Source organism: Enhydra lutris, unplaced genomic scaffold, assembly GCF_002288905.1.
Source record: "Enhydra lutris kenyoni isolate GAN:26980312 unplaced genomic scaffold, ASM228890v2 scaffoldscaffold58, whole genome shotgun sequence".
NCBI classification, from domain to species: Eukaryota; Metazoa; Chordata; class Mammalia; order Carnivora; family Mustelidae; genus Enhydra; species Enhydra lutris.
In genome coordinates this window covers 4432195-4446206 of record NW_019154142.1, presented here as the reverse complement: position 1 = coordinate 4446206, position 14012 = coordinate 4432195, and the positions used below count along the sequence as shown (strand labels likewise).

The 14012-nt window shown below is 46.7% G+C and overlaps 1 protein-coding gene across 4 annotated transcripts in view; it reads right to left on the bottom strand.

The window, feature by feature from the left end:
- LOC111158219 (TRAF3 interacting protein 2) overlaps positions 1-14012 on the bottom strand; it is a 46837-nt gene that overhangs the window by 4509 nt on the left and 28316 nt on the right. For 2 of the 4 annotated variants that reach the window (XM_022520138.1, XM_022520137.1), the window contains exons 3-7: positions 12941-13109; positions 9466-9644; positions 7131-7219; positions 3696-3764; positions 2440-2556 (exon numbers count right to left, since the gene is read on the bottom strand). In XM_022520138.1, the coding sequence (XP_022375846.1) occupies positions 2440-2556; positions 3696-3764; positions 7131-7219; positions 9466-9644; positions 12941-13109 (623 nt within the window). The other 2 variants (XM_022520139.1, XM_022520140.1) reach the window with 2 other exon arrangements.

Sequence of the window (14012 nt, the reverse complement as noted above, 5' to 3'; positions counted from 1 at the left end):
CCAAGACTTCTTTATCAAACCCAGAATTTTCAAGCTGAGGGGAGCTAGTGTCTTCCCAATGCTGTGACCAGCACAAAGCTCTCAGTCATCTGATGATGAGGAGATGAGGAATTATGTGTTCCCAAGTATTTCATCTTCCAATTGATTTTTATCACTGAGAAGTCTTCATTGTACAGGGGAATAAAAACAGGACAGAGAAGAAAGTGACGGTGGTGACAGCTGGTTATTGAAGTCACCATAGAAACCCCCTCATAAACACACACACACACACGAATGCACCACAGTTTTTTTTTTCCTCTCAGAACCACTGTCTTTTACAATTGAGAGGACCAAAACGTGTTTTAAAACAATCTGTGTACTGTGTGACATGAACACGCCAATCACCAGGACAAACGTGTGAAAGGAAGGGCCCAGGGTTGACAAGTTACAAGGGAAGAACTGGATTTAGTCTCAGACTTCCATCCAGTTCCCAGAATCCGTAAAGTTTTGCTCGTCCACTAGGCCACACCGGATGCTGATTTCCTCTTCTATTTCCAGACACTGGCTTTTTGTGGAGTCGTTGGCCCTATGATGCAGTTACTCGTGGCTACCTCTTCATTCCCCCCGTCCTAGAGGCTTCTGCTGCCTGGAGGGGACCTGGAGGTCTTCTTATCTGGCCTCTTGAACCCCTCCGGTGATAAGGAAGGGCCCGAGACACTGTTGTCCCCAGAAAACTGAGTTGGGAGACAATCTGGTTGCTGGCAGGGCACCGTCAGACAAGCTCTGGGGGTAGCTGTTTCACTGCCTGGCATTGCCGCACACCAGCACAGCATGACAGGTTTCCTCAGGAACCGGCAGGGACCTGGAGCCCTTCCCACACGCCAGCTGTCAGCTCCCAGGGCTGGCAGGTTCCTAGAGACGCAGACAGGACATCCAGTGCTTTGGGCCACGCAGACATGCAGCATCCAGCCAAAGGACGGCGGCCCCCGCAGCCAGCCGTGACCGTGTGCTGGGCCTGTCCGTGGACCATCAGACTGGGAGAAGATGGAATGGGAGGACGCTTAGCCCCTGGTTCCTTGGCCTTACTCTCTGGCTTCACCGCTCGCCTTGGCCTTTACTTTGGGTTGGTTCTAACCTCAAATAAGTGGTTGGTACTTGCTAGAAGAGGAGACAGATGGGGAAGCCCCATCCACCCACCTGCTCTGCCTTTTTCCTGCGCTCCTGATCCACAGGGCAGACTCGGACTTAAGTCAACCTCCCCTGAGGTCTGCTGCTGGTCCCCTGTGTCCTGCCTTGTGCCGCTCACTTATTCTATCCGGGCCACTTCAGTGTCCTGCCCCATATTCCCATCTTAGTCTATGATCCTTTCTGTCCATTCCAGGCGCTTGTGGAATGTTCCAGATGGAATGGAGCTTTTAAGTTCTAGTCCAGCGGCTGTCAAGTCTTTTTAAATCTCAGAATCCTTGGTAAACAAACAAGCCTGAGAAGGGCAAACCAGCTCTAGCTGAGGTGGGATGGGAGACCCAGAGCCGCCCTGACCCCCAGCACCTATGGGCACCCAGTAGGGACTCCACAGAACATTTTGAAAGTCACAAGCCTAGTCCAGCATCCTAGTCAAGCAGAACTGTCTCCACAGCACCTCTGTCATCCTGGAAAGCAGGGAGATCACTAGCTCACAAAACAGCCAATTCCAAAGCTGGGTGATATTTTCTGTCAGAATGTTCTATCAGATGCCAAGCAAGCCTAACTTCCTACAAATTTCTCCCACTGGCTTTAGCTGGGCCAGGCCCCATGGTTCGGGTGTGGCAGTGGACTGTTGCTCATCGATCATGAGCTCAGAACAATCCCTTCCCTTGACCTGAGCATGGAGATGTCCCAGACATGACCCCATCACATCTTCACAACCACCCTGTAAGTAGCAGTGACCCACTGCATGATTAGGGACATGGAGGCACAGAGAGGTTTAGGCGGTTGCCTCAGGGTCCCACTCCTATACAGGAAGAAGCGAAATTTGAACCAAGTCCCTCTGACACAGCACCGTGTGTCCTTTCCATTCCACTCCGCTACTCTGCGTCTCTGATGTACCAGGGGACAGAACAGGACAGATGCAGGAGCCCCCTCTCCTCACAGCCCTGGCCCAGGCCCCTCTTGGGACCGCCCAGCTGTTGGTGAACAACCAAGCCAGCAGAGCCCTGCTTTCCAGGGTCATCTAACCGGAAGTGAGGGATCACCAATGACTGTCCCCTTGCAACAGATAGGAACGGAGTCCCAGAGATGGGGCCGCTGGCCCACAGTCCCGAAGGCAGCCGGAGCCAGAGGCAACATTCCTTGTCCTGCCCGGGGTTCCTCACCCCATCACCGCGCCACCTTCCATTGGTCCCCAGCGGAGGACAGGCCTTCCCAGAAGAGCGCGCCCCTCTCTGGGGGGTGGCGGGGTGCGACGTCCCCCTCGCCACTCACCATGCGATGAATGTACTTAGTGTGTAGGCCGTGCTCGTCCTCGTCCAGCTGCGACTCGGCACCTTCCACATCCTGTTTGTATTTGGGGCTGATTGCTACAATTATCATCACTGTCTTCTGTTAATGAGAGAGAAAGCATGTTTATGCAAGTGTCAAGGGTGGTCCGTTCGGGAAGGCAGGCTGGCAAGCGGCCAGCAGGGCCCCAAGCCTCCCCACAGGCCCCCGCCCCGAGGGCCTGGTTCGCTGGTCCTGGGCGGAGAGCGCAAGGCGGCGGCCCCCACTCGGCCGGGCTCCTGGGTCCCCACCTCCCCGCTGTCTCCCTCCCGGCTCCCTTCAAACGCGAGCAAACGGCTCGGCGGGGCGCGCTCCGAAAGGGAGGCGGCTTGGCCCACCATTTTGCACAGGCGTCGCTGCCGAACAGACGGAAGCCTGGCCCGCCCCGCGCTGCGGCCGCCTGGCGGCGGGGCCCGCGGAGAAGCCCCCTCCCTCCGGCCGCGGCAGGGAAGCCGCGGTCCGCACTCCCGAGCGCCCTGCCCGCCCGCCGCGAGCGCGTCTCAGCGCAGCCGGCAGGAGCGGCCCCTTCCGCACAAAGCCCACGTCAGGCCGCAGACAAAAGGAAAAGCCGCAGAACCCCAGCTTGCGGCGACTCTGTCCCCCACCGCTCCCTCCAGAGCAAGCGGCTGAAGCAGCCAACACGGACACGCTGGCAGCGATCAATTTCTATCTTGTTAAAGCACAAAGTGTCCCCGTGGTCAGTATAGATTCTGTCAGTGGAAAACAAATCACAGGGCTGCGAGTGGGCGCCTGGGTGGGGGGCTGCGTGGCAGGGGCAGCCTCCCCACCTCCCTCCCCCCATGGAAGCTCTGGAGCCCCAACGGGCAGAACACTTGGGGTGGCCTCGGATTAAATTGAATTCTGTCGCTCCCTCCCTACTCCCTGCCTTCATTTCCTCTTTTCCTATTCTGGTGTAAAAAAAAAAACAAAACACCGAAAAAAAACAAAAAAACTGTTTGCTCTGATTGTTATCAACCACCTGTGTCTGGTTTGACCGTTATTTCCTGCCTGTGCATGTCCACGAGGGTGACCCCATCCTTCCTTTCCAGGTCTCCGCAGGGCTGCCAACAAGTGAGGCTTTGTTGGGGGCTCTCGCAGCTCTGGACTTGGTAGGTTTGCCAGGGCTTCTTTCATAAAATAACTCCACAGGCGAATTGTCTTTTTTGCCAGAAAACGAGCTCAGAATTTGGGACTGTACTTACATCTCTAAGGTAGCGTTCCATCCACTTAATGATATCAATGCCTCGGATTCTATCCTCAAATATGTCAATCTACGAGAAAAAGATGTGGGAGGTGGTTCTTAATGAGAAGCTTTCTGTAGATGTAGAGGGAGAGAAAACACAAGAGACTGTATGCATTTAAGACTGGAAAAATTACGATTGCTTTTTGCAGGGAGGAACATGTAAGTCTAAAAAACAAAATACAATTTTCTTAAAGTGTTCCCTATTTCAACATGAGTGGGCATTCAAGTATTTAATATCCATAATTAGGATATAGTGGTACACATCAAAATCTATCTTTGGCTATACAATAATTATGTTTTAAAAATCTGAGAGACATAGTAGACCAAGTTGGATATAAGCCAGCAACATATATATATATGTAATTTGAAAGGCTAACATGATATCATCCTGGAACATTTTAATGAATGGGTGGTGTGCAAGTACTAAGATACAATTCTGGTGCTTTTGTTGCATTAGCCAGGTCATTATTATGGTATTATGTCCAGTTTCGATCTATGCATTTAAGAAGGATTGGATGAAACTTGGAGCAAATCCAAGGAACAGTCACAAAAACAATTACTGAGATGGTGGGAAAAGGTTTATGATGAAAGTCAAGAAGCAGATATCTTGGGCCTTGAAGAGACTGATATTAAATATCAAGTCTTCGAAGGAATATTTGAAGGGGAGAAAAACCAGTTATTTTCTATTTTTCAGAAGACCAAATAAGGCAGCCTTTCTGGGGCTCTGGCCTGTCCTGCAGCCAGAAAGTAATGTGTGTACAAGGTGCTCCTGCTTACAAGACGGATTATACACTAGAATGGGTGACTCAGGGATACTGTCCTCGAGGAGGGGTTATTTGATTTAGCCACACTGCTCTCAGATCAGTTGTCCTAAATGTCACTCCGCCATTTAAAACGTATCAAGTCCTAGCCATTCAGCAAGCTCTCCAGGCCATCTGTGACCCAGCCTTACCTCTTTTCCTCACGTGCCCTGTCTACTTTACTCCCCAGCACTCTGAAAGCATAACACAGACCTCCCTGCTCTCCTCTCCCACACGCTGACTTCCTCGTCTTTGCCTCACCTGCTTCTGCCCCATTGTGACCAGTGGTACCGGACAGTAAACACATTATTACAACATCCTTTCATTTACTGTATGTCTCGTTTACATCTGCCTTATCTCTTCAGCCTGGCTCTCCTCTTCCTGTGGAATGAGAAAGTGTGTCTGCCAAACTGTCAGACACAAGTTCAGAATATGCGTCTTTACTGATGGAACACTCAAAATGGAATGGCTTTCTTTTTGGGCTGGATGATTCCTGCTTTAAAATGTCAGAGGGGAGTGCACCTGGGTGGCTCAGAGGGTTAAGCCTTTGCCTTCGGCTCGGGTCTTGATCTCAGGATCCTGGGACTGAGCCCCGCATCGGGCTCTCTGCTCAGCGAGGAGCCTGCTACTCCCTCTCTCTCTGTCTGCCTCTCTGCCTATTTGTAATCTGTCAAATAAATAAATAAAATCTTAAAAAAAAAATAAAATGGCAGATGGCCAATGACCACATGAGGTGATCTTGAGAAAGCCTGTGCGGCTTTCAGTGACTGGACTGGTAACCCACTTCTAACATATGAGACAGAAGCAATACAATGTCGGGGTTGAGAAGAAACAGACAGCTGGGATCTACTCTTGGTTCTACTCTTGGCTCCTGTGCTTCCTACTTGTATAATTTTAAAAACATCACTGAAACTCTCTAAGTCTTATTATCTTTATTTGTAGTATGTGGTTAATAAGCCTACTTCCCAGGATGGTTGTAAGGACTGAAATAGTTGGGACAGGGAAAAGTATATCATAATGCCAGGCTTGAAGTAGGTACTCAGTAAATGGTTATTTTAATTGTTACCCCAGGACCTAAATTATTCCTTGCTACTGAGGTGGGCTTTCTGGGAGGCACGATGTGCTGGACTGTTTCTCTAGATCTCCGCCAAAGTCCACAGCTTCTGTCAGGCCAACTTCTCCACACAGTTACTGTTACAGGCCAAATTGTGTCCCTTCCCCCCAAATTCATTATTTGAAGTCTTAACCCCCAGTGCCTCAACCTGACTGTATTTTGTGATACACTTAGGGACTCTTGATGTATCAATACAGTAACTTAGCCGTCCAGGGTGGGACTCTGTGATTCTACTAGAAGGCTTCCTGGTGATCAGAATCAAGGATAGACTTAAATTCTAAGTAGCCTCTGATTGGTAAGGTCCTAAAAACCTGTCCTCTTTTCCAAGGGCAATCAAGTATGCTTATCTGGAAACATCCAAAAGTAAGATCTTTTCTGAGATGTTGGCCTTATGACCTGTAATTTGATTTTATGTCCTGGTTTCCACAGTGCTTTCTTATTCCAGAAATAAGAAATTGAAATGTTGGTTCCTATACAGTCACTCAGTTGGAATGTATAAATTATATGCATCTTAAACTTGTGGACACTTCCATTAAAAAAAAAAATTATAGAATAAAGAAAAAATTCAATAAAAACTGTTAAATAATGCTAAGCAATCATTAAAATGGACGTTTAGTTACTAAGTAGTTCCTTTTTATCCTTCAACATTGCTATTCATAGATATTTTCCTTGATTTTTCACCACTCTCTAGAATTCACTGTCACTAAATACCCCACGGGGGCCTCTGGGAAGGAAAAGACGTGATCTCAGTGTTTGAGGAAAGCCAGCCTTTTGAGTGGCCTCCTGTGGTATTTTATTTATCCTACAGAAGAACGTACATGACGTGAAGCTGTGCTGTTGGAAGGCGCTGCAGGGAAACTTGGGGAGCGTGTACCTTCTGAGATTCCTTGGGCCAAGGTCACAGCGCATGGCAGGGCTGGGTCGTCTGCCTCCCCTAGAACTAGACTAGATCAGCTGAGAACCTGGCCGTGGATTCCTCGCCCAGGAGCATGACAGCCGCGTCAGGGTGTAGAAGGCAGCTGGGCACAGTGGGCCTCATAGCCCAGTGCCCAGCAGTAGGACCTGATGCAAAAGCAGGTGGCCGGGGGAAGCCTGCAGCCCCCTGCACCACAGGAATCCCAGCCGAAGCAGGCATGCTTGGTGGAAAAGGGCCAAGTCCAAAGTGTGGTAGGCTCTGGCGTTTCCTTCAGGCCAGGGGCCAAGCTGCATTTGTGGTCAGCATGAACGCACACCGTTCTGGCTGTTCCGAGGTACTCGGGGTTGCTCAAAAAGCATGCAAGAAGGAAGTGACAGAGTCTCTGGATAGCTGAAAATCTAGAAAATAATTACCTACGTCCATAAGCATTCAGTTCACAATCCCGTAACTCAAATAATACAGTTTAAAACCTCAACAGTTATATGAATGGCTTTTCTCCCTTTGTTTTTCTTCCCATTGTACTCACTTTAGCTGTTCAGCCTTCTCTGGGGATGAGATACTTACTGCAGTTTGGAAGCCATTTACCAAGAGGAAGTTCACGAATTTCACCACCTCCATGGCTGTGTCCATAGAATAGGTGATAAAGACTTTCCCTAAGAGAGATTTTTCACATTTATTAGAAACTGGTCAGATTATTCTATACTGAGCTCTTGTAAATTGTGTGCAACGTCTTTCTGCCTTTCTAGAATCATAAAGTGAAACTCTGGGATGCGGGTGATCTGAGGGCTCAGGCCTGCAGCTGTGTGAACTGCTGTCCTCAGGAGAGGCCAAGAGGCAAGGGGTCTGATTAAGGGGGCGCAGACTGCCCCCTGTGCAGGGAAAGAGGAACGCCGGCAGCCTCAGACAAACCAAGGAGGTTGCTGGAAAATCACGTGATGCATTAATACAATCCATCAGCCAGAACCCACAGGTCCTTGAGATGAGGCCACCTCCCGGTTTCTTAGAGACACTTGGCACTGTGCCTAAGGAATACTCTCACAGCAGGCCAAGCCGAACCTTGCTAAGGGGCCACCCAGCAGTGTCCTCTTTTGATCTCACGATGTTCTCTGCTTGTTTGACAAGAGCAATTAGGGGAGAGGGAGGAAGTGGTTCCTTATGCCCTCCTGCTCCTTATGGGAGGGAGAACGGCCACTGGTGGGAGAAAGGCCAGGCTGATGGGGTACACGAAAGCAGAAATGTTAGCAGGACCTTTAGTGGCTTGAAGGACCGAGATGCCACCTCGGGGCACCCAGCGTCACTGACCCCCTTCCTCCTCCCTAGATCAGCCTGGAGCCACAGAGGGCACTGTGCCCACAAGCCTGACCCAGTCAGGATGCAAACCACTGTTTTCTCGTGCTAAAATCTTGTGGGAAATTATCTGGCTAGCACGGTGATGGGAGAGATGAATAATCTCTGAGTGTTGGCTTTTAGTCTGCAATGGACAGGCTCTATCTCAGGAAGTCCCTGGGGCAGAGCGTGGAGAAGAAAGGAAGGCTAGAGAGAAAATGTAAATGTGTATGTATTCATCTGTGCTTGGGCTCTGGTGCTTTGGAACAGATCTCTCAAACAGAAGTGTGGACGGCGGTCACATTGACTCATTTAAGCAGTCCTGTTGATAGCACTCAACCTATCCTTAACACCCAATATTCAACCAACTCCTACATAAGAATTTTAGGACTCCTTTATAGACTATAGTAAGATAAATAATGATCTAGAGACTGACATCAGGGTGCTGACGGATGCAGCATCCATTCTCCAGGAATACTCAGAATTAAAATGTGTGAGATCTTGGGATGCCTGGGTGGCTCAGTGGGTTAAAGCCTCTGCCTTCGGCTTGGGTCATGGTCGCAGGGTCCTGGGATTGAGCCCCACGTCGGGCTCTCCGCTCAGCGGGGAGCCTGCTTCCCTCTCTCTTTCTGCCTGCGGCTCTGCCTACTTGTGATCTCTGTCTGTCAGATAAATAAATAAAATATTTTAAAAAAATAAATAAAACGTGTGAGATCTTTAAGAAGATTAAATAATTTTTTTGAATGATAAACAACAGTGGATCCTTGCCACAGAAATCTTTAGGAGTCCTAAATGACTAGAGCACAGATTCCCCAGATGGGAGTTAGCAAATGCAAAAAGGCTTGATTTCCAGGTTTGTTTCAAAGAGGCACCCAGATTTGCAAAGGGCTTCTCAGAATTACCTGAGCTTCTCTAGCAAGCACAACAGAATATAACAATTTCACAAGTAGTGGCTGTTTTCGTAAGATTCCTGGAACTTACTGTCCTGACTGACCTTAATATGAGAACATTTTGGTGATAGTTCAACATTTTTGGTTCTGGCTGCAAAATATGGAAAAAGAATCATCACCTGACACTCAGTCGAATGTTTCTTTAAATAAAAGGCTTAGTTTGCATTTGGTTGTAAAGCAGTATGGAGAATGTGAGACCACTTTTTCCAAACAAGATTGCTCATTCCTACAGGAAATGACCTCGTTCTTGATGGCTGCTGCTAATTTATGGCGAAACGCTAGGTCCCCGGCCAATACCACATGGACATCCAATCAATTTACCCAGGGGCAAGTCCACTCAAGGGCATCATTAGAAGAGAGAAGCGTTCGGGTTACTTGTCACTGGAGTATATGTTTAAGAAAATCTCGTGGTAAGCATTTTGTGAGTATTGCTGGTGGTCTCAGGATCACTAAAAACATTGCTACAAAATGCGGGTTACTCTTTTTAGCCAAGAGTAAAGAAGTAAAATTTATTTCACTGTGTATATGAGAAATACCCAAGATTATGGGTGAATAATCCTCAAGTATTCTGAAAGTATAAGACCTGGCAAAAAGAAGAAAAAACAACACTGCAAACAACTTACGTAACTCTTCTGGCAAATTGCTTGTTTTCAGAGTTCCTCTGGCTGGAAGGTTACTAAGGGGTCTAGGGACAGCAGCTGGGGACAGAGCCTGGGGACCCAGTGGTCTCAGTTCTGAAGGACACTCCAAGGACTCCTCAGGAACTCCGGCTCGATGAGGTGGCTGGTTATATAGTTGGTCCCTGGAAAAGAATACGTTTACAGTAAAATTTTCGTTTTTTACAATGGCCAACCCAGAGGGACAGAAAGTCTTTGAGATGCCAGTGAGCTAGCTCTTCCCTCTGCCTCCGTTTCTTTCCTAAGTGAGGGTTGCTTCATTGAATTTGAGTCAATAAGTGACTGGCGGGCAGCCGAGTGGAAGGACCCATGTGAGGCTTCGAAAGAGGGAACTTAATTTGATTTCTCCATTTAAGGACTGTCTAATTGGGAAGATAAGTGGTATGTACAAGGCAGACATGGTCACCAGTAAAAGAAAGTAGTATAATGGGTGATATACAAGGTTGGTGTTACAGGCATTCAGATAAAGACAGGATTCTTAACTCATGATAGGTAACATTTAATCGTGTATCAGAAGGTAGGAAAGGCCTTGTAGGCTTCAAGTTTTTATGTTGTTGCTAATATATAGATGAGAAATCTGATTTTGAAGACCCCTTAGAGAAGTTTCTACCACATCGTTATATGGCGTCTTTATTATTTTTTTGGTTGACAGGTACACTTGTGGGAGATTTGGAAAGCTGAAGGGAATGGAAGCCATGCTTCGGCCACTTCTGCGGGTTCTGTTGCAAAGTGCTGCTGTGAGGTGCCGAGCTCGTCAGGAGGCATCCCCGTGTCCTATGACCAGCCTCCCTTGTCAAGTTAAGGGCGTAGGCATCCATTTTGGGTCAGTGCAGATCTAGCAGGAACAGAATGGATCCAGTCGTTGCAGTGGCTGTGGCTTCCTGATTCTGGATTGTACTATGGCAGCGTGGCCTCCAACGGAGAGTTCTCTGGCGACTTTCTCATCTTCTGCCTCTCTCCCTGGGACGGAGGAAGCAGCTTCTTTGGCGTCCTGTTCTGTGGTGCTACTCTGGGGTCTTTCTTGGAACCCTGGCCTAAAACTTGCTCCTCTAATGGCCAACAATTCTAGAAGCACCCACCCCCCAACCCTGTGTTAAGTCCCTTCTGCTACAAATAACTAGAGTTGTTTCTGGGTTTCAGGGGGACTAAAACTGTGTCTGTAATGTTCTATTTCCTTAAAACAACAACAACAACAAAAACCTCTGAAGGATGTGTGGCTCTTTGTTAACATTTTTTAAAAAATCTAGGGAGTGGGAACGTGGATGTTTGTTATTTATTGTAGCTTTGAGATGGTTTTCTATTCTAAATTTTCAAAACTGCTTTGATTTCAAAATCAATGTGTATCTGCCCAGTTTTTATGGATTATTGCAAACACTTACATTTTTACCCAAAAGAGTAATAAAAATTTTTGAAAGTCTTATGCAACGGGACTTAAAATAAAATTACACAGAATCCCAAGTGTACTATATTTCTGAAGTGTGAATGTTTGAGGAAATTATTTTTATTTTAGATTTTTACTAATACATAGAAAAAATATCCTTATAAAATATGCCCTCATCTAACGGGGACCCAGGTCCACATCCTTTTTGCATTAAATTCCTTTATACTGAAAGTTGCTTGGTTGTAATAGAAGGCAATTGCTCATTAGATTAAAAAAAATGTTAAAGCTTTGGTAATGTTAAAAAACTTCCCTGTAAAAACAATATCATGGATATTAATGACAGAGTAAAGTTTCTATGTCAAGGTTCACTTTCAAATTTATCACTGAGGACTAGCGTCTTTATCCAAACTTATTTTTCATTATCCTAAAATAATAAAATAAATCCAAGGAGACCACAGCAGGCTTAAATTGATGTTACAAAAGCAATTCCTCTGTACTAACTTCTCAATTCTTCTGTAAATCTAAAACTATTTTGAAATAAATGTTTATTTAAAAAATTACTATTGCCTCCCCTATCCAATGCCAGTGGACATGTTTCATAAGGATGCTTAAGTTGTGTTTGTTTTCTTGGACTTGTAGATATTTCTTATGCAAGAGTACTTTTCTGGTTGTAAAATCACATTGTCTTGATTTCGTTATTTAAACTCTGTGCCATTTTTTTAAAGTTTATTTATGTATTTCAGTAAACTCTACACCCAACTTGGGGCTTGAAGTCACAACCCTAAAATCAAGAGTCACATGATCCTCCGATGGAACCAGCCAGGTACACCAAACTCTGCGTAATTTTATTCTTAAAAAATAAGGGCTCTGTCAGGAAAGAAAATCTGAGAATGTTTGGGCTTTTTTTTTTTTTTTAAGATTTTATTTATTTATTTGACAGACAGAGATCACAAATAGGCAGAGAGGCAGGCAGAGAGAGAGGAGGAAGCAGGCTCCCTGCAGAGCAGAGAGCCCGATGCGGGGCTCCATCCCAGGACCCTGGGATCATGACCTGAGCCGAAGGCAGAGGCCTTAACCCACTGAACCACCCAGGTGCCCCGAATGTTTGGGCTTTTTAGGAGAGGGAAAAGCAATCATGTGCCTTATCTGCCATTGTAAATAGAATGGGCTTTTCTTCTTTTAATAAACTTTCTGAGCTAATTACCCACTTCCGCATTTCTGAAAAATCTGCTTTAAAGGGATCTTTGTATCTCTCTTTGTATCTCATTCTAGTCTCAAAACAGAATATAATTTTACTTTGAGTGGTATATAAAAATTCTGCTTGAGCAAGAACCTTTCATCTACTCTTCAATTTTTTTCTTAAATTAATAAGTTCCATTTCTAGGAGTTCTTCCTCTGTATTTTAGATCCGTAAATTAAGAGAAGAGGAAAATGTGAAGAAAAGTCGAAGGAGAACAATGAGGGGGAGACATGACTGAAGGTTAGACAGCTGGTCTGGTCAAGCAAAACCAGAAATGGTTTTCTGAAAGAAGTATCGGAAAGACCTAATAATGGCGCTCCATATGTGTGGGTGCTTGTATTACAAAAGAAAACAACGGGCTTTTTAAAACTGCTACTGAGAGCTAACTGAATTTAAAATTTCAAAGTAAGACACGGATTTAAACAGGCGTAGAAACTAAGGATATAAGCAAGAATTTCCTAATGGCGGAAGTCAGTCCCAGTAAAAATAAAAATCTATTTCTGAGCTAAAAGACCAGGTGACTTGAGAGTAAAAGGCGGGGGGGGGGGTCACTTGGCATCTTAAGGGCCTTTCCTTCAAGAGAATTTTGACAAGTCACTAGTGGCTTGAATGTGTCTGGTGGAGAGATTCCTGACCACCAGCTGCCATTTCCTCCTGACTCAGAGTCTGTTCCTCTGTGGGCCTCGGTCACTAGCCTGGGTGGCACACCAACGGAGAGTTTTGATACATCTTGGTCACATTGGCATCGTTCTAAATCATCACTAAAAAATGTCTGAAAGTTGGCCCTGTCATAGTGATACCTCGGGAGCCCCGGGGAGGAGTGGTCTCTTTGTGCGGGCCTCTGGTCTTGGTCCCAGGGGCTGGGGTAGTTCAGGACGACCTTCTGTACAGGCCGCGGGCCCCTCACAATGGCTCCAGGGATGGGCTGGACCACTTGGTGGTAGGCTGCTCGGGGGTGGTCGTGGCCACCTGTAGGGGAAGACAGCAAAGTGAACAGGGCAGAATGACTCTAGCACCTTTGTGGGAAAGCAGAAGCTCAGGGCCAATTTTTTTCTTCATATCGTGGGTTCCAGATATCAGTAACCACCTCCGTAATGCTTGCCATATTTCTGTACTATTATTTACTTGATCGTTTTCATGAAATTGAGTCATTTTTTTCCCTAAATAAAAACATCTGTGAAATCACGAGTTCGGTGTTCTAATTGGAAAGTGCAGAGCTCCACACAGGCCTCTATTTTAATAAGATACTTAGGATAATCCAACCACGAGAAACTCTCACACCAGCATTCCGACCATAATTTTCCAAGTTTCTAGAACCCAAAGCTAGGAGAAATTATCTCCATGATAGATACAGAATCGATACTCTTTTTATTCCTTCCCCCAAGGGAACACCACACACACACACACACACACACACACACACACACACACACGCTCTCACACACATATACCATTCCCTTAGGAAGAAGTAAATGAATGAGGAAAACTTGGCTCGTATCTCTGGGAAGCAGCTAACCGGTTGGCAACAACTCCCAACTTTCTTGGGTTTTGTTCTTGTTAAAGCCTACATGCACTAGGGGCCGCGGCACTTAGGAAAGGGCCAGCCCGGGAGCAGAGCGAGGACAGGTGGTGACTTGTGTACATGTGTAATCTAAGAGAAAGTGGGTCCCAGCCAGGCCCAGAAGCAGAAGGGTCCCCAGGGAAGAGGGGCAGCCTGCCTGACCAGGTGAAAGACGAGAATTGAAGGGCAGAGGAGGGAGGCAGGGAAACCAGGCAGGGTGAGAGAGGAAGCCCCCGAGGGACCTGCTCAGGCCCCAAGGGGCTTGAGGAGGACATCTAAGCAGTGAATGTGGGGATGCGCCTTAGGGATGG